This window comes from Pimephales promelas, chromosome 18 (assembly GCF_988280905.1).
Source record: "Pimephales promelas chromosome 18, fPimPro1.hap1.1, whole genome shotgun sequence".
NCBI lineage: Eukaryota > Metazoa > Chordata > Actinopteri > Cypriniformes > Leuciscidae > Pimephales > Pimephales promelas.
Genome location: NC_142786.1, coordinates 2,654,841 through 2,679,159, shown reverse-complemented (window position 1 = coordinate 2,679,159; position 24,319 = coordinate 2,654,841). Strand labels below are relative to the sequence as shown.

Sequence of the window (24,319 nt, the reverse complement as noted above, 5' to 3'; positions counted from 1 at the left end):
AACCGGGTTATCCAAGGTGGTCCACCAAACAAACCCGGTAGTCCAAGGTGGTCCACCAAACAAACCCGGTAATCCAAGGTGGTCCACCAAACAAACCCGGTAATCCAAGGTGGTCTACCAAACAAACCTGGTTATCCAAGGTGGCCTACCAAACAAACCGGGTTATCCAAGGTGGTCCACCAAACAAACCCGGTAATCCAAGGTGGTCCACCAAACAAACCCGGTAATCCAAGGTGGTCCACCAAACAAACCGGGTTATCCAAGGTGGTCCACCAAACAAACCGGGTTATCCAAGGTGGTCCACCAAACAAACCGGGTTATCCAAGGTGGTCCACCAAACAAACCCGGTCATCCAAGGTGGCCTACCAAACAAACCGGGTTATCCAAGGTGGTCCACCAAACAAACCCGGTTATCCAAGGTGGTCCACCAAACAAACCGGGTCATCCAAGGTGGTCCACCAAACAAACCAGGTTATCCAAGGTGGTCTACGAGGTTCAGCAGCTGAAAGCCGATCTAGATCAGCTAATGACCATAAACTACCAACTAGAAACCATGAAAAATAAAGACAAATAAAACCCAATCTACTTTCAAAAACATTTTATTTGAAACATACCAATACACAAAGTGTTGTTCACATGCGTAATAAAATAATTTATGCCTAGTATCAATGTCTCTCTGGCTATGACAGTCATCCAATGACTAAAAATGATGAGCATCACCAACAATTGACATTCCTCTCCCAGTTCCTCTACTGTGCCGACCATCCAAAAACAAACAAGTGATGAAGTCTATAAGGTCATAGTAGCATGAGTACAAATCACACCAAAAAATACCATTTCAATTCGGTTTCCAAGTTACATAGGTGAATCTAACAAAATGATCTGGGTAACCTTAATTTAGATTTTGCATACATCAAATGAAGCCTGTTTTTTTTTTCTTAGGACCATGAATGGTTTAAATGTAAAAGTACACTAAAAAGTGTAATTCATATGTCAGTGTTTATCATTTTAAACTTTGTTTAAAAATATCTGCATGAAATGGAATTGTAAGTGATTTGTTACTTTTTGGAATTAATGAGATTGTCATAAAAAAATAACACCATAATGCAAAAAACTTTGTTTTAGGTGGAATAAGCCCGGCCAAGATCTTCATAAGATTCTCCTATAATATTCTCTACATCCTTTAGTAAAGCAAACAAAAACAAACAAACAAAGAAAAAAAGAGATTAAAAGCAGTGTGTGTCGAAGATGGTAAAGAGTTGAATTATTGCACAAATTCTTTGAATCAGATCGTCAGATACAGACCCGGGTAATATGTATTGTACACTGGGCGCATAAACATGTTATCAATGCAAAAAATAATCTCTCGTTATATAATACACCTATCGCGTAATACGGTCCTGTTGACTGTGCTTGAAATGTGTTTGTTTCGTCACATCCAAACATCTATACAGCATCATTGGCTGTCTAAATACAACTTTCAACAGCAAAAGATGATCTTGTTAAAATCTCTCCCCACACTAAATATGCACCTTTAACCATAATACATACCCACCATCACTAACAGCTATGGCTTTGAAAGCAGTTGCTGGACACTTTCACATCACCGCTTGTTGCATGTTTGTCTGATTAAATCGACCTCATTTCCTGGCTGCATTACATTTCTTAATATTTATATACCTTTTTTTTACCTCAAAACTCATGAGATGAAAAACACAAATTTAAAATTTGGCGTACTTGGCGGGACGAGAACCAGACATCGAATACAACAATCTGGGGTCACTGCAACATAATTAGATCAAATAATGAAAAGCAGGAAACTGCAATTACAACAAGTTTTTGGAAGTTTCGAAGTGGTGATGAGTGTCACTTAATATAGATCTCTGCGTAGTTGCAAATCCAATCTGGACAAACAGGATGAGGAAGTGTGTTCGATACATTATATTTAGCACTACACATTTAGTTTGAGGTTTTCTCGCTTCTGCAATAACAAGGAAACTACTGAGCCGACAAATAAAAGCTTATTTAGACTCCGTGACAGAAGGAATACTGAATTTTTTTTCTATTGCTTTTAGAGACTTTTTTTTCCCCCAGGCTAAAAGTGAAGGGAAATACCAGAGTAATATTCAGATGGCTAGCCCTGACGTGTTAAATAAAAGACCAAAAAAAAAAATCAAATTTAAAAAACCCACACAGACATAAATCCCTTTATAAAAGCATCTCTCTCTATGATAGTTTGGGGTCTTCAGGTACGGAGGAGGACTGGAAGTCGAGAAGGGAGATGGTGGGGTCTTCGGATGGTTCGAAATACGAGTCGTCCTCCAGCTCCAGAAGGATGGGCAGTTCGGTGTCGCAGGTCTCAGTCGTGACCGGCTCGGGAAGAATCACGGGCTGAGCTGTGTACTGGACCAGTTGCTTGCCTGAAAGGACGTTTATTTTAGCGTTTTCAGTTGATCATGCTAGTTGGACCCGTATATATATATATATATGAAGAGTTCAGGTGCAAAAGCCTCTAAGTGCCATTTGAAATTTTCTTCTAAAATGATCATTTTTTATCAAGCTTGTATAATTAAGTTCAGTAATTTCACTTAAATGGCAATGAAGATTACCTATTAATTGCCATTTAAGTGAAATTACTGAACTTAAATATACAAGCTTGATAAAAATGATCATTCTAGAAGAAAATTTCAAATGGCATTTAGACGCTTTCGCATCTGAACTCTTCATATATATACACATATATATATATATATACATACACACACACACATACATATATATATCAGTCATATGCAAATATTTTTGTCCCGTGTGATCCAATATCAAAACAAGCCATTTTTGGAGCTTGATTTAATTAATTATTTGTTTATAATGAAGATGACACTTTACGCTATGATGTTTTAATGCTACAAAGACCTCTTGTATGTCAAAAGATCAAAAAAAAAAATTGATATCTCATGTCATGACCCCTTCAAAATACATCCAGAATACCTGAATTTTCAGTGTCTGCACTAGATTCGGGTTCTTTCACTGGTTCAGGTGACAGAAGATCCTGGATCTGTAAAGAGACCGCAGACACAAGATTAAAAGACGAGCACTTTTTCAGATTTCTGCAGATTAAATGTTAACCAATGGTCAGCGGGGTTGGTCATTTTAGAGAAAAGTCTTTCTAGGGACCTGAGAGGAACATTAGCATTTGCTAAATTCTCAATGTGCAATTTTTCGATTTTTTCTTGCATGAACCCGCAGTTACACATCAGTATACGTGTTTAGCTGTCTGATATACATCTGTTGTATGAAACCACAGCAAATATTTGCAGTTAAACAGGTTTGTTCAAAGTCTTTACATTCTGCGAGCTCCTTACAAAAAAGAAAGAAAAAGAAAAAAACATCAAACGTACACAAGCAAGGCTGTCCAGATCCACATCAGCAGAAGATGATGTGAAAATCTGTGAAACAAACAGAACAACATCAAGAATACAGTACTGCTGACATACAGAAATATATAACCGATACAATTAATTGCTATATATACAATAGAGCCCGACCGATAAAGGATTTTGAAGGTCGATACCGATACAAATATTTTTTGGTTTTAAATTCCGATGTATCGGCCGATATTTTTTATTTAAGAAAGTCGCAACAAAGCATTAACAGATTTCCCTAACATTAGTTATTTGAGTTAACCAAAATAATATGATAATGCATTTTAAAAAGAAACTTGTTTCTTTTATTGTCACAACTGAACAGACGGATGATAGTGGCATTAGCTAGCTTTATGGTTAGCTAGTCTATGATGAACCATAATTTAGCAATGGATTACATCACTGCAAATTGTAAAACATACGTTTTCAATATAACAGGCCAAGGAAACTTCCGCCGACAACAAATTTTAAGTTAAGAGAACTGATGGGGATTTTCTTTTAATTGTTATTCAAGCAATGCATGTATCGTGACCAACTCAACGAGTGTTGCCAACAGGGACATGTAGAGTGCCCTCTGGTGGACAAACTATACAACTCCAACACTCATGACATGGTTCATGGTTTTTATTTATTTTTGAAATATTCATTTATCGGATAGTTTGGGAAATGCCTAATATCGGCCGATAATATTGGCCTGCCGATATATCGGTCTGGCTCTAATACAGCTTTTTAAGATCATCATAAAATGATATTCAAACGATAATTACGTCGAAGAGAGGCGATGTGTCAAAGTTGATGGACTGAGCATTGAGGATCTGCTGAAGGTTCTCTAATCCATAGTCAATGGTCTCTAGATGCTCACTCAGTTCTGCCCTGAAAGAAAGAGGAAGCAAAGAAAATCATCTCTCAAATGCTGCACACCAAGCAGACAACTCCACTCGCCAAATCCCAAATCTCATTTAATGAACACACTCCTATGAGAACAGGAGACAGGCCGGTCCCCAGAAAGATCAAAACTGTGGTGATGATGATGATGATGACGTCAAAGAGAGAGGCCGGGCTGCTGACCTCGTCACATTAGTTTCCAATCAGACGTAGGGATTCAATGGGTAGTTCAATGGGAGCACAAAACATGCGTCTTCGTGCCATTCCACTTCTCAAATTAAGCCCACGAACACACTACTCACACTCTCTACGACCTCCAACACACCTGAGCCCACCAACCGACCAATCAGCATTCAACGCTTCTCGGGTATAATAGGGCAGAAATGAGCGAATGTTTCTGGCAATCTGATAAGCTAAGTGGGGTTAGCATCTATCTGATCAAACACAGCGACAGACGTTCTGGGGACGGCTCGGCCGACTGTAATGCTGACCCGGGAGGAGGCCTGAGGTGGAGAGCTGAGGTGGAGAAGCTGGAGAAAAGGCGAGAGATCTCAGACATCTGAGGATAACTGAAAAGACAGAAGCACAACATGGTACTGGAGACAGCAAGGGGCGCTACACACATCAACGGGCCTCTGCCACGGTCCAAAACAGGGTGGAGCGGGAACTGGACAATGTGTGAATTGGGTTTTTATGAGTCCAGGTGTTTCGAAGCCGAATGGTTATACAGGTTGTAAAACTGCATTATTAAAAATATTTCCTCAATGAATGTTCTTGGACAAAGCTCAAACTCTAGTCTTACATCTTCAAGCCAATCTGTGTGTAGGTGGACCACCAGAACCAATATAGTTGGTTAAGCACATTTTAGTCCTAATAAAAAAATAATTATTCAAATTAGACTTATTTTAATTAAACTGCTGTACAAATCTAATGTAATCAATCTCAGTTCAAGAGAACTCAGTTGCATAATTTGGGCATTTGGTTCATGCTAGATAGTGCTGTCACATTATGGATCTCATTCATCTGCAAAAAGAAATCAAAAATCAATAAAGTACACATTAGCCTCCGCTTTAATTACTTATAAGGGCCCTCAAATTATGCGTCATACGGGCCGTAAGATGAAAATGTGCTGGCTCGCATGAATATCTGGAAAAGTATTAGTATGCGTCACAGTCTGCCAGACTAAACCAAGCAGCCAAACGCCACAAATAAGTCAAATTAGTTAAGAGCAATGCTTCTGCAGGACTCTTTAAAAAAGCAGCCGCTCATTAGTTGAACTTTTCTGATTTTGCCCATTAAAAAGTGAAAATCCTGTCATTAAATACTCACCCGTTTCATTAAAAAACGGCCTTTTTTAACGCAAGGCAGAAAGCATGGGACGCTCTCTTCCATACTATGAAAGTGGATGGTGACCAAAATTTAAATGAGTAGTTAAAAAACTTTTGCTGATAATTTACTCGCCCCCATGTCATCCAAGATGTCCACGTCTTTCTTTCTTCAGTCGAAAAGAAATTAAGGTTTTTGATGAAAACATTCCAGCATTTTTCTCCATATAATGGACTTCAATGGGGTCCAAACGGTTCAAGATCCAAATGAGAGTTTCAGTGCGGCTTCAAAGCGCTTTAAACGACACCAAACGATGAATAATAATATCTAGGACCCTTCGAGTCATGACTTGAAAATAGATATGTTCATTTTGATGAACAGGAGAGTCACGAACGCTCATCACAGAACAGAGAAAGGCGAGGATTTGTGCTAATAAAATGTAAACATTTTAATTTATTTATTTTAATTGACGATCGTTTCCCTTATTCCCGTATTCATCGTCTGGTGTCGTTTAAAGCTGCACTGAAACTCTCATTTGGACTTTGAACCGTTTGGTCCCCATTGAAGTCCATTATATGGAGAAAATCCTGGAATATTTTCATCAAAAACCTTAATTTATTTTCGACAGAAGAAAGAAAGACGTGGACATCTTGGATGACATGGGGGTGAGTAAATTATCAGCAAAAGTTTTTACTCCTTTAAGCCACAAAATGGACAAAAAAACACCATAAAGTGTCAATAAAGGCCATTCAATTAATCTAAAAAGATTCAAATGAGCACATAAAACCTTGCCTTTGGTTTCAAATCTCATTGATGAAGTTTATGATAAATGTGAGAATTGTTGTTTGCACACAGTCGGAAAAAAGAAGTCACTGCAGAAGAATGGAGAAAAGAAGAAACTGCCAACAAACGTTCGACTCTCACACGTATTATGAAAGTGCTATAAAAGAGGCCACCATCCACTTTGACATTACTGAAGACAGCAACTTCTTTGTGAAGGCGAGCGAATGATGACAGAACTTTCACTTTGAGATGTCAATCCCAGCTAAAGCACTGGTGGTGGTTGAGGAGATCCATGTAAAAGCGCTTTGAGTACCCAGAAATGTAACAAATTCTTCTTAATTCTTATTATTGAAGCCATTATAGGATCAGGCTAGGGGAATAGTGACTGGTACTCAGCAAGAGAAGTCTATGGACTCAAACGGAGCAGCGGTAGTGTGTTTCTTCTAAGCAGATGCAAACATGTTGATGAAGCTCACTTGTCGAAGCAGGCCACACTCAAACACTTCTGCTCGTTGGGAGGCGGGGTCGGGGCGCTGACGGGCTCGTTGTTCTCCTGAAGGATGGAATTGATGAAGGTTGTGGGGGAAAGGGGCGTGTCCACAGGTACACCCAATCCCGCCCCCACTTCCACTTCAACAGGACACACCTCCTCCACCTCAGGACTGTGGGCGGGGCTAGACGGCTCCTCCTTGATATGGACCAATGGGCTTGTTCTGTGTTGAAAAAGGAGATTCGTTATAACAATAGCAATGAGACTTTCGGCACCAGGGCAAATGACTTGGGTGGATTGAATATTTTTGTTAATTATTTAGTGTTAAACTAGTTAACACTAGTCGGCTACCAGAGCTCATCACGCCCACTCTAGTCAATCACGACGCGGCGTTTCAGAAGCGGCTCTCCGCACCGCTTCACTAAAGATAGGTGCTTAGTCTATTTTCGACGGACCCCGCGTCCAAGCCGCATCGTAAATCCAAAATAAAAGTACAAAACACTGTACATTTTTAAATAAACACCCTATAAGGAATCCCAATTGTATAGCACACCAATATATCCTTGGGAGAATTCATATACTGTAAAGGCCCTATACACACCGGGACGAATATCAGCGCGCGTTATGAGACACACACAAGCGATTTACGCTGACGATGAGCCGAGTGCAAATTTATTCCCTGACATTAGATGGCGGCCATCTTCTCCGTTATGTGTGTGTGCTCGACAAGACCGTTTTGTGTTTGAGCGCCCCCAAGTTGTGTTTTACTGTAGCCAATCTCATTGGTCGGATAGTTTTTGACGCGGTGCGTCAAACTAAAAAAAAATGAACCCAAGGCTTTTTAATTTTTTTTTAAAGGGTAACTAAACCCCTGGTCAGAGCCTGACTCCACCCACTGGCAATATTTGAAAATGCTGAAAAAGTGGGCAGACCCCAGCGGAGATAGAGGGGACGAAATAGATGCTAAAACACTCTATCCTGATCGTTTTCAATACTCACAATTCCAATTCCTGACTCCCTACAGTGGTTTTGACAATTAATAGGTAATCTTCATTGCCATTTAAGTGAAATTACTGAACTTAAATATACAAGCTTGATAAAAATGATCATTTTAGAAGAAAATTTCAAATGGCATTTAGACGCTTTTCACATCTGAACTCTTCATATATAGGCTATATATGTTTGAAATAAAATTTCTTGACCAGTTTTGCAAGATTAACTCATTGCCTTTATAAGAGAATCTCAAACTTGCCTATCTTCAATCCACTCCTCCGTGGCCACAGGGTTGGACTGCGCCAGTTCAGTGATGTCAGAGATGATTGGCCCGGTCTTCACAGGCGATTCTGAGGTGTAAACACCCGTTCCTGTGAAAGCTGTGCTGGAGGGCTGCAGACAACAAAACATACATTACACTTAACAAATCTGGTCATCATTGGGAAGTTCAGCTCCCGGTTTGAGACAGAAGCATGCAGGACTCACGGAGATGGCAGGAGACGACTCGAGCGAGTACTGCCGAGAGTATTTGGGCATAGAGTGTGTGGAGCTGCCATCGTTCAACATCAGGGGCCTGTGACCAAACAGAACGAAGCAAAGAAAGAAAGAGAAAGAAAAATCCCCCAAAAAAATAAAGAGGCAAGAGACAATGGGTGAATAACTCAAAATTAAAACATTTCACATACTGCAATACTACAGGTAAAGAGGACCTATTATGCCCTTTTCGAAAGTCTTGATTTTGTTTTTGGTCGTCTTAATGCTTAAATGTGTAAAAAACACATTTTTCCCCCATAGTTCAAGCTCCTCTCTTCCCAGTCTGTCGAAGCCCCTCCTTCTGAAAAGCTCACAGTGCTCTGATTGGTCAGCTGAACCAGTACGCTGTGATTGGTCCACCACTTCGAGCGTACTTTGCAAATGTTACGTAAACTCAACCTCAGGCCTCGTCCACTTTACAGCACTCAGATGGGAATTATTTAAATGAGGAATATTATGACGTGTTCGTTCCCAGAAGAAAACTCAAGACTTCAATGGTGGCGTTTCAGGGTTCACACTGATACAAGTGATAATTACCTTTGAAGTGACTTTTTGCTTTGGAACATTGCAGACCTTTTTCAAGCTCAACACAGCAACATTACACACTAAAAGAGGTTGAAAATGTAAAAAAAGCATAATAGGTCCTCTTTAAGTAGGAAGACAGTGACAGATATAAATGTGGATCAGTCTGAGTGTTTTAATCTGAGGTGGACTTGCATCTTTCGTTTCACTCCCAGGACTCTGTTGGACCGTGCGAGAGTGATCAGGAACTGAATGAGCTGCAGAAACAAAGAGTCACAGCTTGACATGCATTTAACTGACATTAAATATTTACATATTGAGAATATAAGACACCATTTTAAAAGTGTTTGCAAAATGACCATTTCACACCTTAAGTTGTCATTATGCGTATGCCATTTCATGTTTAAGTGTTAAAGGTTGCCTGTGAGGCTGGAATAAACTCCAAAAGCAGAAGGTTCAAATAGTTTGAGGAACGAAGGCATGCGTCACTCTGAAAGCAGTTCATCTGAGTTTACCTTATTGACGACTTTCTGCTGTTGAGAGTGTTTCTGTCTCAGAGTGGCAACTTCCCTCCAGAGCGCCTCATTCTCACTGCGGGACAGAGACTAGATTTAATCAAGTTTAAAAATGTGAACTTTTCATTCATGTTCTGATGTTTCATTCACAGCGAACGAGAGCACTAATCTATGTTGTCACTGACTGGTGTGTCTTTAGGGTGATTGAGTAAGGCTTGCTTCTTTTAAGCTCCCCTGACACTGATAAAATGCCATTTTAAGTGCGCTCACGAGTCCAATATGGCCACAGACACATGGCCTGAACACAGAGGAACAAAAGCACAGGCTAATAATGTACATGGAAAAATAACCAAAATAAAGAGGATATTTGAAATCATGGACACATTTCTTTCTTTTAATGACAAAAAAATCTAAAAATAAAAACCTATGGTCTATGTACGGTCCTGCCATCAGCACAGCTGCGTTGATCTGATAAGGAAGCGCAAAATATAGGAAACTTTACACGTATATATATATATGGTTTGTTACATGATCTATAATGTAGCTTAAGACCAGATAACACAGCTATATTCATGGCAAAAACAAAACAAAAATACAGGAATCAATAACTAAACTATCAAAAAAAGTATTAAAGTCCTAAGACTTCATTTATATATTAGAGCCAGACCGATTTATCGGCAGGCCGATATTATCGGCCGATATTAGGCATTTTCCAAACTATCGGTATCGGCAGTTATAATGGGCGTTAAATTAATATTTCAAAAATTAAATAAAAACGGACGAAACACGCTTCAACCATGTCATGAGTGTTGGAGTTGTATAGTTTGTCCACCAGAGGGCACTCTACACCGTCCCTGTTGGCGACACTCGTTGAGTTTTTTTCTTGTTCAACACTTTTGACAATGTGACTCAAGTATTGTTTAATAGCGCGTGACAGTTATAGCAATGGAACGTATCATCTCTGGTTGGCCTGTTATATTGAAAATGTATGTTTTACAATTTGTAGTATGACGTAATCCATTGCTAAATTATGGCTCATCATAGACTAGCTAACCATAAAGCTAGCTAATGCCACTATCATCAGTCTGTTCAGTTGTGACAATAAAAGAAACTTTTAAAGTTTCTTTTTAAAATGCATTATATTATTTTAGTTAAAACTCATAAATAACTACAAATAACTAACGTTAGGGAAACCTGTTAATGTTTTGTTGCGCCTTTCTGAAATTTTTTTTTTTTTAAATATCGGCCGATATATCGGAATATCGGATTTTAAAACCAACAAATATTTGTATCGGTATCGGCCTTCAAAATCCTTCATTGGTCGGTAGGGTTGGGTATCGTTTGAATTTGAACGATTCTGATTCCGATTCCGATTCCTTGTTTCGATTCCGGTTCCTAACGATTCTCGATTCCGATTCTTTTAAGAGGCAGGGTCAAAAAAGTTTAGCTAACCTTGCTAGCCAACGGCCTTTCTGAAGGAAATAATCCTTCTGTAAAAATACTCCTTTTGTCACAAATTTTGCATTTTGCCGAGATTTCGTTATTTTTAGAAAAGTGAAGCCACACTTTGGATCGCCGACGTAAGCTACTCATGTTCGACTCGCGAGGTTATGCCAACACTTCCGGTAGACGCTTCTTCGTTGGTGTTGTTCAGCGGTTTCTTCTTCCGCTCGGCGGAATATCGAAACTAGGAATCGAAATTTTAACTTTTGAACGATTCCGGGAAAAACGAAAAGTTAGTCTCGGTTCCAATCGATACTCGATTCTCGATACCCAACCCTATTGGTCGGGCTCTAATATATATATATAAAGTGCAAATAGAAATATACGTCAAAAAAGCTAAATATAAATATTTATACATATGATCTCATGATATAATAAATCTTCAAAAATACATTAAAAACCAATTTTAACAATGCTTAGATTTCACTAAGTAAACTATACGTTTAATAAATATAAAAAGTAGATATATTATGTAAATGGTACAAGCTGTGGTTGCATTTAAGAAAATTCAATTTCAGTCTTTCTACTTCAAAATTTCATGTTTATTTCAATGTGTTGCTTGCAGTTTTTCAAATTATTAGTGATATTTAGGAGCGAATTTTTGAGTGAAAATGCTTTCAAAGTAAATCCAATTGATTTTTTCAGTGTAAATGTGAGGCACAGGTGATGTGACATCAGAGGGCCGTGGACTCCCTGCGGACGGGTCTCTTATATGGAGATTATGAGAGGACTGTAAAACAGCAGCGTGCAGGAAGAAGCTCTTTAAGAGTCCCTCCTCCGATCATGTGTCCTGCCCCCCGCTCACCCCTCAGCAGATGGGACGGGGGTTTACAGGGGCAGGTGTGGATTCCTGTAACAGGAGGATTTAGACCTCTCTCTGTTTACTCAGAAAGACACAAACTCGAGGCAATTTTCTTCAAAACCTCATGCATGCCAAAACAGACCCCCCCCCCCCCCCCAAAAAAAAAAAGAATGAAAATATATATTCTCAAAGTTAATCATGAGTAATTTTCAAAATTAAAATTAATTTTTAAAAATTATTTAAAAATGTATTAGATTTTAAAATCCGGAAATAATTGAATTTAGCAATAAATGCATAATGAATGCTATATAACTTGATTTATGAATAGAGCTGCATGGTTAATCATTAAAGATCGCAATCTTCATTCAAACACCCATGTGATCTTACTCCTAAATGACAGTTTCTATTAAACCATTGACAATATCACACTGGAACATTCAGATCTGCAGTTATCAGATATGAAACAGCTTCACAAAGCATTTCTGTTTTACAAACATTCAGATTGTCCCATAAGTACTGTGATAAAAGTTGAGTTTGGATTGAAAAACACTGATGTCTATGCTAGTGATCAAAATAGAGTAAACCAGCTTTTGAAAGTAACTTGTATTGTATTAGTTAAATCATTACGTCACCAGTCTCTGCCAACAAGTCAATGAATCATTTGTTCATCAACTTATTCGTTTAAAATACTGATTCATCAAGTAAAGTCTTTAGAGGAGTCATTGAATCACTCATTTAATAATAATTTAATTCGTTAAAATTGATTAAACATTCTAAAATAGACTGCACCAATTCACATTTTTGCTGAATTTTTTCTAATAAATTGTAAAAGCAAAAAATAAATAAATATATATATATATATATATATATATATATATATATATATATACACACGATTCTCAATCATGCAGCTCTATTTATGAATAAACTAGCCTTTAGTTTACACAAATACAACACAGAAATATACATTTTAAATAAATAATAAATTTAAATATTTTTTTTAACATTACATTCCTTTAAATATCTTTAATTTGGCATGTACAATCAATTAACAATTTTTTTTATTTTTTAAACATACTCATTAAGGTTCTGGAACATGAGATAGACTGCCGTTAATTTATTTAAATTTTTTAAGATGATTTGTCAGATTTCAGAAATTTGTAACCAATTCAGAGGACTCATTATTGCAGGGGTGATGCTTTCATGCTGACATCATCAGTAATATTCAGCCTGTGTGTACCAGCTGACCGCACAAACACGTGACCAAAACCCTAGAGACCCGTCCAGCTGCGAGAGGGACAAAATGCCTTTGGAAAAGCTCAGAGCAGCTGCCGAGCCACGTCACACTGGCGCGAGGACGCCTGCCCGTTTCCGAGCCGTGGCTAACAGGGTTGAAAAAGGTGAAGCACAAACCCGGCAGAGATTAACCCTCATTCACGTCCCAAGCGTTACACTTTGAACAGCTACTGATCTCAACCTGGCGTAACACTGGCTAACCGCTTGGCTGACAAGTAGCAGTCAAACACAGACTTCATTAAAGGGACAGTTCACATAAAAAATACAATTCTGGCATCATTTACTCACAACTCAAGTTGAGTTTCTTTCTTCTGCTGAACACAAAAGATGATATTTTGAGGAATATGTGTTAGCAAACAATTGATGGACCCCATTGACTTCCATAGTATGGAAAAAAGTACCATGGAAGTCAATGGCTACTGTCAACTGTCTGGTTTATGACATTTCTGACATCATCTTTTGCGCTCAGAAGAAGAAAAATGAAAACAATTTAATTTTTTTGGGGTGAACTATAAGTCAGTTAGATGCTAAACTAAACCGGAAGAGAATGAGGAAGTGGAGATCATGTGTTTTGGCCAAAACTAGTCTACCTTTTAAAAGTTAGGAATAATTTAGATTTTTATGTTTAAAAAAAAAACAACATTCACTTCTTTGATGAAAAATACAATAAAAACAGCAATATTGTTTTCTATTTGAATATTGTAAACTGTACTTTATTAGTGTGATCAGTGTCACATGATCCTTCACAAATTATTCTACTATGTTGATTCAAAAATTATTTTTTTCAGGATTCATTGATGAATAGAAAGTTAAAAAAAAGCACAGCACTCACTTGAAATAGAATATTTTGTAACATTATAAATATCTTTACGGTCACTTTTGATCATCAAAATGAACGAATCTTTTTCCGAGTCAATTCGTTCGTTTCATTTGTTGAATGAACCTAATGACTCGGAAAAAGATTCGTTCATTTTGATGAATGAGCTCGAACAGGAGAGTCACGAACGCTCATCACAGAACAGAGCAAGGCGACCATTTGAGATTATAAAACTTAAACTTTGTTATTTATTTATTAAATGAGCGATTGTTTCGCTTGATAAGACCCTTATTCATCGTCTGGAATCATTTAAAGCCCTTTGAACAGTTTGCATTTTGCACTGAAACTGTCTTTTGGACCTTGAACCGTTTGGTCCCCATTGAAGTCCATTATATGGAGAAAAATCCTGGAATGTTTTCATCAAAAACCTTAATTTCTTTTCCACTGAAGTAAGAAAGACATGGACATCTTGGATGACATGGGGGTGAGTAAATTATCAGCAAAAGTTTTTTTAAAAGTGAACTACTCCTTTAATACTTTTTAAATAAATTGTAATAATAGTTCACCAAATTACTGTTTTTATAGTATGTTTGATCAAATCAATGCAGTCTTGGTGAGCAGAATAGACTCTTTCAGACCGGTAGTGTGCGTGACTTACTGTTTGAGGGTGCTGATTTTGGAGTCCATCGACTCCTGCTTGCCCTTCATGAGCTGGACATCTGTGATCATTTTAGACACGTCGTCAGAGTTGTACTTGATGTCCTCGTGTTTAATATTCGACACCTGCAGATGGACACAATGAAAACGTCAAAGATTGGAGGGGTGAGAGGAGTCCGTCATGACCCGTTTGTGAACCCTCACGTAGTGGAAAGCATGTGCTAACGGTTTGATTTCCGCCCTGAGCTGGACATTTGGACAGAGCGGGAGAGGAAAGACTATAAATCCGGAGGGTTGGAAAGTGACGGCGATCGAGCATCAGTGTGACGCCAGATTAAGTGCCCCACAACCTCGGGCCTCTAATCCACACGTCTCCAGCTGGCTTCAACTCAGACCTGCTGATTATCACAATCTGTCACCGAGCCAACGGGAAACCCAGGAGAGCACATGGAGAACACACTTTCGCTTGATCTGGCTACCCATCACCAGACTCTGCACACCGAGAACTGGACAAATCCAGAATTGGAGTGTTTTTTTTAAATGGTTCCTATTTCCATTTTCTCAAAAATATCTGATTTCGTGAAATGAGCTTCAGATTTCATGAAAGAAATTTTTATTTAACACATCTAAACTTGCAATTACTTATTCTATATATATTCCTTCAGTAATAGTACAGTAAATATGACATAGTTAGCAAAGGCCAAACAACGATTAGCTTATTATTTACATATTTTTAACTATTTTAAATGGCAAGGACACAGTGCAAAGGCAGCTGCATAGTTTCATGTGCAAAGTTTTTATGTTCTATAATGGGATTTTATACAGACAACTATCTGCAGATTTGTGTTTTATTTCTGACTGTTACAAACTAGGGTTATCAACGAATACAATTAACTGATTTAGGATTAATCCAATGATTTTTTGGCCAGGGTTTGTAAATAAGAATATGATCAAATTTAGTTCGTTTGAAAAAAAATTCTCCAGAAAATATGTTTAAAGATAACAAAACAGCATATTTTGAAAATAATTCTGGACCCTAGTTTGAAAAACGTTTATTAAAAACCAGAAAATGGCAAAAACATCAATCAAGTGTACATGACAGAAAATAATGACGAAAACCACAGAAGAAAGCCAGCTGCACATCTACATTACAAACTACACGTAATGTTGGAAAAGCCTCTGCCTTGGATTTGTAATCCAACTTTATTAAGGATTTCCCTGTGGGAGAATATAATTCTGCTAAATATTCATTTATAAGTGAAACACGAGCAGCAGGGACTCCCCAAAAACCCAGACCAATTAATACCGCATTACTGGTCTGACATCAGAACTGTGGCCTAAATGATCTTCAGCCTGACTGTAAGCTGCTTTGGATTAAAAAAAACCCTTCAAAATACCAACTAATTATAAAAACCTGCAGACCATGCCGCTCAAATATTCTCACATCGAAGAGGTTTAGATGTTTCAGCAAGATTTCCACAAATAATTAAGAGATGTTTCTACTTACCGTTGTTACTTTCCTCTTGATATTCTCCAGCAGATTCTCCTGTCCGCGGATGAAATACGGATGCTGGAATTCTGTGTCGTCCTTCTCCGGTTTCACCAGCCCTCCCTGTTCGATGTGGACAACTTTCCGAAAACCATCTACAAGAAAGACATTAATGTGTGTTGTAAGCACAAATTCTGTCATGTTGAAAGGGACCTAAACAAAATGTATGCACACATGTGTGTGTTTCTGCAGTGTGTACACACAACCACCCTATTGTGGTAAAAAATTCATCCACAATATTTTCCCCATAATCTGAAATAGTGTGTTAAAGGTGCTCCCAAGGGTGCTCTAAACGTTTTTTAGGCCAAAATTTATTTATTTTTTGTCAAATACAACAAACATCTCCTCACTATCTGCTAGCTGCCTGTCCCCCACTGTAAAAAAAAAAAAAAAAAAAAAAGTTATTCAATATATATATATATATATATATATATATATATATATATATATTCATATAATAGAGAGATTTTCTTTTTTTCTTATATCATTAGGTTCTGTTAACAGCGGTATTACGCTCCTGTCACTTTAATACACAGATCTAATATACACACACACACACACACAATATACGGACATAACCGACTGTGTTTATGTGAACTTTGCGTATTTTTGAAAAACTTTTGTGCATTTGACAGTTTAAGTGAAATAATAGGTAAAGGAGAACTTAGTTTAATACTCACGCAACACACGCTGTCTGCTTCAGATGTGTGCACTATCAGAAGTTTAAACTGATATGGCTTTAAAACTCAATAAACTTAATAAACTTTCATGATGACAAAGAACTGCAATGTCACCAGATTGAGATAACCAATGTTCTGTACGTTTTTGGCAGAGTATCCAGAAAGAAGCATGAGTTGTACAGGCTCCGCCCCCTTCTGAAAAGTGGGGAGGGGAGAAGCAGCTCATTTGCATTTAAAGTTACATGCGCGAAAACGGCATGTTTTCGCTTTAATTAAAAAATTGGGACATTTTTAATGATCTGTGAGGTTTTTTGAGCTGAAACTTGGCAGACACATTCTAGGGACACCAGAGACATAAAATGTCTTGTAAAAAGGGGCATAATAGGTCCTATTTAAATGTTTTCTGCTTACAAATTAATGAGACATCTAGAAAAACATAAAACAGTTAAACTGTGAAAAGTGCCCTATGAATAATGTATTATTAACAATAATACAATGACTCTAAACAGCTAAATGTGGACAAATAGGCATTAACATTATACAACTTTGAAACAATGAGTATCAAATAAATTGACTCGACTGAATACATTGACTTTGAACATAAAACAAATCAAAAACTTTCATGTTGACTGCAAGCAAAAGTTCAGAGTGTTTATATCAACCTAAACATTCAGGATGTAAAATACATATTGTCTAAGGTGCAAAGCATGTGACATCTGGTTTGGTCGATTAGGTCTATTATGTAGTCAAAATGTACAAATGATTAAACAGACTGATTTTGTTGTCGGGCTTCTCGTATACTTACACATATTGAGCTGGCGAACAAAACTGGCCATGTTGTTGTGCTTAAAGTATTTCGGCAAAACCTCTTTGGAAAACCTTCCTTGGTCGAACACATGAAAGCTGGTGCCGTTCTGAAAACACATCAGAAATGAATAAAACAGTGGCTCCCGGTTTCACAGACAGGATAGTTCACCCAAAAATGAAATTACTCGCCCTCATGTTGTTCCAACCAGTAAGACTTTTGTTCATCTTTGGATTTTTGTTCAAATCAGAGATTTCTGTCCCTCCATTGACAGCTACGCAACTACCATTTGATCCTTTAAAAAGTGCATAAAGAGATCTTAAAACTAATCCATATGAATTGAGCGGTTTAGTCCAAATTTTCTGTAGAGACTTGACCGCTTTATTTGATCAACAGATTTAAAGCAACACCAAGCAACTTTTCCTCTGCGGTCGCCCTACAGGTTGGAAGTGGAATTGTCCATTACTGCTGTCGTAAATAATTTAGCCTAGCGTATCCTACTGTCGTACGCACATGTCTCTGTTAATCAAGCACCGCTTTGGAATCAACAATGGCCACAGACAAGGTGGAGTATGACGCATGATTTCATGAAAGTGTAGCTGTAGTCTACTGTCGAATACGCTCCACCTATCGCCAATTGTAACGCTTGCCGTAAAGCAAATCAAATTTGTAGTTTTCTTAGGTCTCATTCGCACTACAGAAACGTGACCCGATCTGGCAATCTTACATAGTGTGGATATATCAGATATAGGACCAAAAAACGGTGTCATAAGTGCATTTCACCGTGTCACGACTTGATGAACCACTGAAACGATTTTGAAAACATTATTATAAGGTAAAAACTCTTAGGCTACTGTTGCTTTAATTTAGGATTCCAATCAATCACTTATAAACATCCACCCACTCACACATGTTCACTTGACATGAGAGAACCAATGAGGTTCATTCTCGTGTTGCGCATCACTTTTGAGTTTCTGCAAGAGGTTTTTTCACCCTGATGAATGTTTATAAGTGAAAAAAAAAAAACTCAATCCATTCATCATCATATAAAGTGATATGGAGGGACAATGGAGGAACAGAAATCTTCATTTGTGTTCCCAAGATGAACAAAAGTGATATGAGGGCGAGTAATTAATGGCAGAATTTTCATTTGTGTGTGAACTATCCCTTTAAGCCTACTTCCACACTAAAACGCATGTTTAATCTGTTTAACTGAAAAAGCAACTTGCACTGACATATCTTTAAAATATGTGTTTGTTGTTTTGTCTCAAGATGCTCATTAATAATATTACGTTTATAAAAGCTACTTAAATCTTCTAAACAAACTAGGGCCTACTGGCTTACTCTAAGCCATGTCTGTGAGACCAGGCCTAAGAAGAGTTTAGTAAACAAACAAATTAATGATAGATCTACAAAATGTCAAAAGATTCTGAGATTAAAACGGTGACGTAAAGATCTGCAGTCTGTCCTGACAGTCATCCTAAAAAACACAAAAACACCAGGCAAATCCACTTATAATACTCCAGATTTAGACAGGATAAAAATACAATTAAATCAATGCTTTACACCTTTTGAGAGTCTAAACTGTCTCATGTCGATTGAATCTGAACTGTCTCAGCCCCCTTTAGCCAAAGTATCATCAGGGCCGTTTATAAATAGAAGGCAAAACTACAGTTAAAATAAGGATCCTGCGGCACCGTTTCAGAAGATATTTTAAGACGTATATGTTTAGGTACTAAATGTGCTCATTTCGAACGAATTTAACAATAATCCAGAGCTGTACACCTTCCCCAAACCACCCTAAACCCAAAACCAGAACTCACAGGACTCCAGCAGATTAACGGGTCTGTGTCCGGATCCTCCACCAGCGTCCAGAGTTTAGTCAGAAACGCAGGTACGTTGTTACCCGAGACAATCACCCCTCCAGGGCCCACACTGTGATAATCCATCAGAGACAGTTTAGTGATGATTTCAGACGACGATTAAACCTCTATACTGAGCCACTGATGAAGAACAACAGAGTCACAAACTAAAAGTGTTGCTGAACGAACACAGACGGCGCTCTTTAAATACACGAATTTGAGTATCTTTCCCCCTCAGAGTGTCCGGATCCCGTTTAAAGAGCGATATTTAACATAATTTAATCTGAATAGGTGTTTATGATGGTTCAGAAGGAGTGGAAATTTCCATTAAATCCACATCGCGACGAAACTGCGTAGAAAACAAGGAACGCTGAGAGACGTCGCGATATGATGACGCAATTGCGACGCCTGATTAAAATATCACACTAATTTAGAAAATAAATAAATACTGAACGCATAAATAAAAACAAATATACTACTCTTTATATTATTTTTAACGCACTAAAAATAATTAATTTGCCAAATTAAAGGTTTTAGATGTCACGTGTTCAGTGATGAACTTTAACCTTTTGCCTCAGACGTGGTTATAATTAAACGCAATCAAATCGAAAGCATTGTATTAAAATAAACACACAAGTTGGAAGGAAATACAACACAAATGATATGTTAAAAAGTTTTATGTAAAAGGAATGAGAAATAAACCGAACGCGTCATCGTTTGACCTTTGACGTCACCGATTCAAACACATGGTCGCAGTTTCAGCATGCGTCCAACTCACAGCGGCACCATGACTAAATTAAAGAATAAAAAAAGAAATTTAGAGGAGAATGAAGACGACCAGGTATGATTTGATGTTATATTTATGTAGTGTTGCTTTAAAGCAGTCAGACAGTTGTTATATATGACGCTTATATGATAACACGCGTGTTTATGTAGCGCGAGATTAAATTGCAGCGTTCTTCTATAATACAATTTGACAAATAATACATTAATGAGTTCCAATAGACACTTTACGGGGTAACGTCACGTTTAGCGCTTTCTATTTTAGTTTGTATACCCTGTTTATTTGTACTTCCTACTACGGTGTAATATTTTATGTTATATTAGATAACACCAGTTTATTATTGAAGTTTGGAAGCACATGACTGAATATATATTTCTCATATCATTGAAAATCATTGATCCATGTATGATTTTCATCACAAAAGTAAAATTAGGTGTATGTGAATATGGTTATACAGCAAATGTGTGATGGTCTAATGCTTTCATGCTCACACTGAAACTTTTTCATGTTTTTTTTTTCTCAGCTGCCCATCTTTGATAAGGATGGCGGTAAAGATGGTCATCTAGATGATGGTGACGAAGATCAGGCTGATCTGTCAGACAGTGAGGAGAGCATCTTCTCCGGGCTTGAAGAATCAGGCAGTGACAGTGATGATGAAGATGAGGAGGGAGAGGATGAGGAAGAGGAGGACGGTGATGAAGAAAAGAGCTCTGATGTCGGGGAAGATAAAGATGGAGACGATCAGCTGTCTGCCAAAGATGTGACCAAACCTCAGGTAATATGAACCAGCATGTTGACAGGAAAATGTGTTTATTTCTGGTGCCCTGCAATTTAAAGTTGCATCTCTGTTGCCTTTAAGAGCTGAAATCCACCCTAAACTTAAACAAAAAAAGTTATCATCAATGATAGTGTACAGAACGTTGATGTGTGATGGTGTAAAATAGTGTTTTGAATCAAGGGTTAATTGAAAGACTCTTCAATGGGCCATAAAAATCACAATACTTGTTTTGTAGTTCATTTTTAGGCTTGGCAATGAATAAATAGGCTGTAAATATGTGTGTTTTGAGTCTCATGCCCTGTTTACACCTGGAATTAAGATGTGTTTCGGTCGATCGGATCACATGTAGACGAGGGAGACTCATTCCTTTGATTTCAGTCTATATATATATATATATATATATATATATATATATATATATATGAAGAGTTCAGATGCAAAAGCCTCTAAATGCCATTTGAAATTTTTTCTAAAATAATCATTTTTACCAAGCTTGTATGTTTAAGTTCAGTAATTTTACTAATAACCATTTAAGTGAAATTACTGATTTTAAATATACAAGCTTGATAAAAATGATCATTCTAGAAGAAAATTTCAAATGGCATTTAGAGGCTTTTGCACCTGAACTCTTCATATATATAAATATATATATATATGTTTATACACACACACACACACACTACCGGTCAAAAGTTTTAGATCAGTAAGATTTTTTTATGTTTTTAAAAGAAGTCTCTTCTGCTCTCCAAGGCTGCAATTATTTGATAAAAATACAAAAAAAAGAGTAATATTGTGAAATATTATTACAATTTAAAACGGAGGTTTTCTATGTAAATATATCGTGAAGTGTAATTTATTCCTGTGATCAAACCTGAATTTACAGCATCATTACTCCATGATCCTACAGAAATTATTATAATATAATGCTTAAGAAACATTTATGATTATTATCCATGTTGAAAACAGTTTATTACATTTTTATTTCAGGATTCTTTGATGAATAGAAAGTTCAAAAGAGCAGAATTGATCTGAAATGGAAACCATTCAAAAGTTTGTGGTCAATAAGAATTTTTTTTTTATTTTTGGGGGAAAGAAATTAGAAAATACTTTTATTCATCAAGGATGAGTTAAATTGATCAAAAGTTACAGTAAAGACATTTATAATGTTAGAAAAGATTATATTTTAAATAAAAATCTGTTCTTTTGAACTTTCTATTCATCAAAGAATTTAGGGGGGACTGTTTTCAGCATTGAAAATAATAATTTGTTTTTTGAGCATAAAATCAGCATATTAGAATGATTTCTGAAGGATCATGTGATATTAAAACTGATGTGTAATCAGCAACGGTAATGATGTTGAAAATTCAGCTTTCAAATTACATTTTAAAATATGTTAAAATAGAAAACAGTCATTTTAAATTGTCATAATATTTCACGATATTACTGTTTGTCATTTTCTTTTTTTTAATCAAATAAAGCAGCCTTGGTGAGCAGAAGAGACTTCATTTAAAAACATAAAAAAATCTTGAATTTTGACTGATCTAAAACTTTTGACCAGTAGTGTGTGTGTTATATATATATATATATATATATATATACACACACACACACACACACACACACACACTTGTTACCTGTTTTAAAGGAATAGTTTCCCAAAAAATGAAAATGCCAAATACTTCCATAAGAAAGGACTGGGTAATAAAATAACTGCATGGGTTCGAGTTAGGTTTAGGCTTAGGTTCAGGGTTAGTACCTAGATATTGCCCAGTTATTGTAAAAACTATGAAGTACATGTGGAACAGGACTCTAAAATAAAGTGCTACCAGATAATTTTCATTTTTGGGTGAACTGTTGCTTTAAATACAGTTTATCTGTAAGTTATGGACTTCTAGAAACCAGACTCTGTCAGATTTACATTAAATCGTTTCCCAAAAACGTTAAAGAGGTCAGTGCAGAAAACAGACTGAGGGAATATTATGGAGACTGTAGGCGTTAGTTGCATGATCAGACGTGGTGTGCATGAAAGTCTGTGCTTTACTACGTTTGCAGCTCGTATACAGATGGGATTTCCATTAAAACTGTGTTTGTTATTGCCAAATCTATTGCATTCAGCTGACTTTCTGTCATATGGAGTGTCACATTTCCAGACAGTGTTTTGGAATATAGTACAGTGACTCCAAAGAATATTTGGACACTTCAGTCAGACAAATGTGTGCATGTCATTGCATTGTGTAACGCGATATCAAAGCAGCTTGCGTAAACACGCTAATATTTGCATTTATTCATTTAGCAGACGCTTTTACCTAAATATTTAAAAAGCAATTAATTATATGGAGGCATGAACACGAGAAGTGCTAAAAATAAAACGTTTTAAACATCGTCTAGAACTTTGCGTCTCCATTTTTTTGACGTCAAGGCCTTCTTTGTCGTCCTTCAACGTAATCCAAGATAGTTCTAGCTGTTATCTTTTGCTTCTGAAAAGCAGCTGTTATTACAGCAAAGTAGTTGAATTAAAATTAAAATGTAGATTGAAAATGTGAACTATTGCTTTTGCATATTTCCAGTTTTATGTGATTTAAATGATTTTTATGCACAAATAGCCATTTCTATCTTATAAAATATTTTAAAAAAATATCATATCCATAATTATAACATTTTCCAAGACTTTTCCACGTCATGAAATTCATACACTTTAAATCCACTATCCTGGTTTTCCAAAACTGAGGGAACAAAATAGTATTTTATTTATTTATTTTTAACTATTTTGAAAAATTGTCCATTTACTGGACTACAGGCTAGAGAATGAGGGATAAAAAATAGAAATAGTTATAGAGGCATATATTAAGCATATAGAGGTTGAATTATTTAGGTAATTAGTTATTTTATTTACCTGTTTTCATTTAGAGTATTAACAGGATTCAGTCAAGCATCAACACAGAAGACAGTTCTAAAAAGATATTTTTTTAATAAAATGTCTTTTTTGGATTTGATCAAACATAGTGTTGTGAAAATGAAGAAATGTATTGCACAACTCTGAGAAAAGCGATGCTGCTTTTGAGCTCAGATACTGACGCTTGATTTGATGCTTTATTAAATAATGCGGTGACATTGAAACATTTTTAATTGTCCAAATATTTTTGGGCTGCTGTACTGTATGCTTCAGTTCAGTGAGGGGAAGACATGATCCTCACTCTCTAGCGCCCCCTAATGCTGTGTCACTGGTAGTGTGAATGCCAGCTCTGCTTCTGCTTTAGTGGACGTCTGTGAGGAGGAAGTAGATTGTCGAGGTGTCCTTCTGTGTGAGTTGATG

General features: G+C 36.9%; 2 protein-coding genes across 5 annotated transcripts in view; one reads left to right on the top strand and one right to left on the bottom strand.

Moving 5' to 3' along the window:
• Positions 1 to 583: 583 nt before the first annotated feature.
• On the bottom strand, positions 584 to 19,834 carry hsf1 (heat shock transcription factor 1). Of its 4 annotated transcripts, none has more exons than XM_089122699.1 (14): positions 19,406 to 19,834; positions 17,583 to 17,691; positions 16,056 to 16,192; positions 14,550 to 14,674; positions 9,474 to 9,549; positions 9,154 to 9,215; positions 8,389 to 8,476; positions 8,162 to 8,298; positions 6,896 to 7,132; positions 4,802 to 4,879; positions 4,193 to 4,298; positions 3,402 to 3,449; positions 2,992 to 3,058; positions 584 to 2,420 (listed from the first exon to the last, which is right to left on the bottom strand). In XM_089122699.1, exons 1-14 carry the CDS (start codon positions 19,529 to 19,531, stop codon positions 2,227 to 2,229), a joined length of 1,590 nt encoding a protein of 529 aa, XP_088978825.1. In that variant the 5' UTR covers positions 19,532 to 19,834; the 3' UTR covers positions 584 to 2,226. The 4 variants fall into 4 exon arrangements, with proteins under 4 accessions (XP_088978825.1, XP_039534368.1, XP_088978826.1 ...); XM_039678434.2 differs by having other exon boundaries at positions 8,162 to 8,295; XM_089122700.1 differs by lacking the exon at positions 4,802 to 4,879.
• A 190-nt stretch (positions 19,835 to 20,024) lies between these two features.
• The window catches only part of bop1 (BOP1 ribosomal biogenesis factor), an 87,234-nt gene continuing 82,939 nt past the window's right edge, over positions 20,025 to 24,319 (top strand). Inside the window, exons 1-2 of the mRNA XM_039678372.2 lie at positions 20,025 to 20,285; positions 20,752 to 21,003. Of these exons, the coding sequence (XP_039534306.2) occupies positions 20,208 to 20,285; positions 20,752 to 21,003 (330 nt within the window). The 5' untranslated portion in view covers positions 20,025 to 20,207. The remainder of the gene's footprint in view (positions 20,286 to 20,751; positions 21,004 to 24,319) is intronic.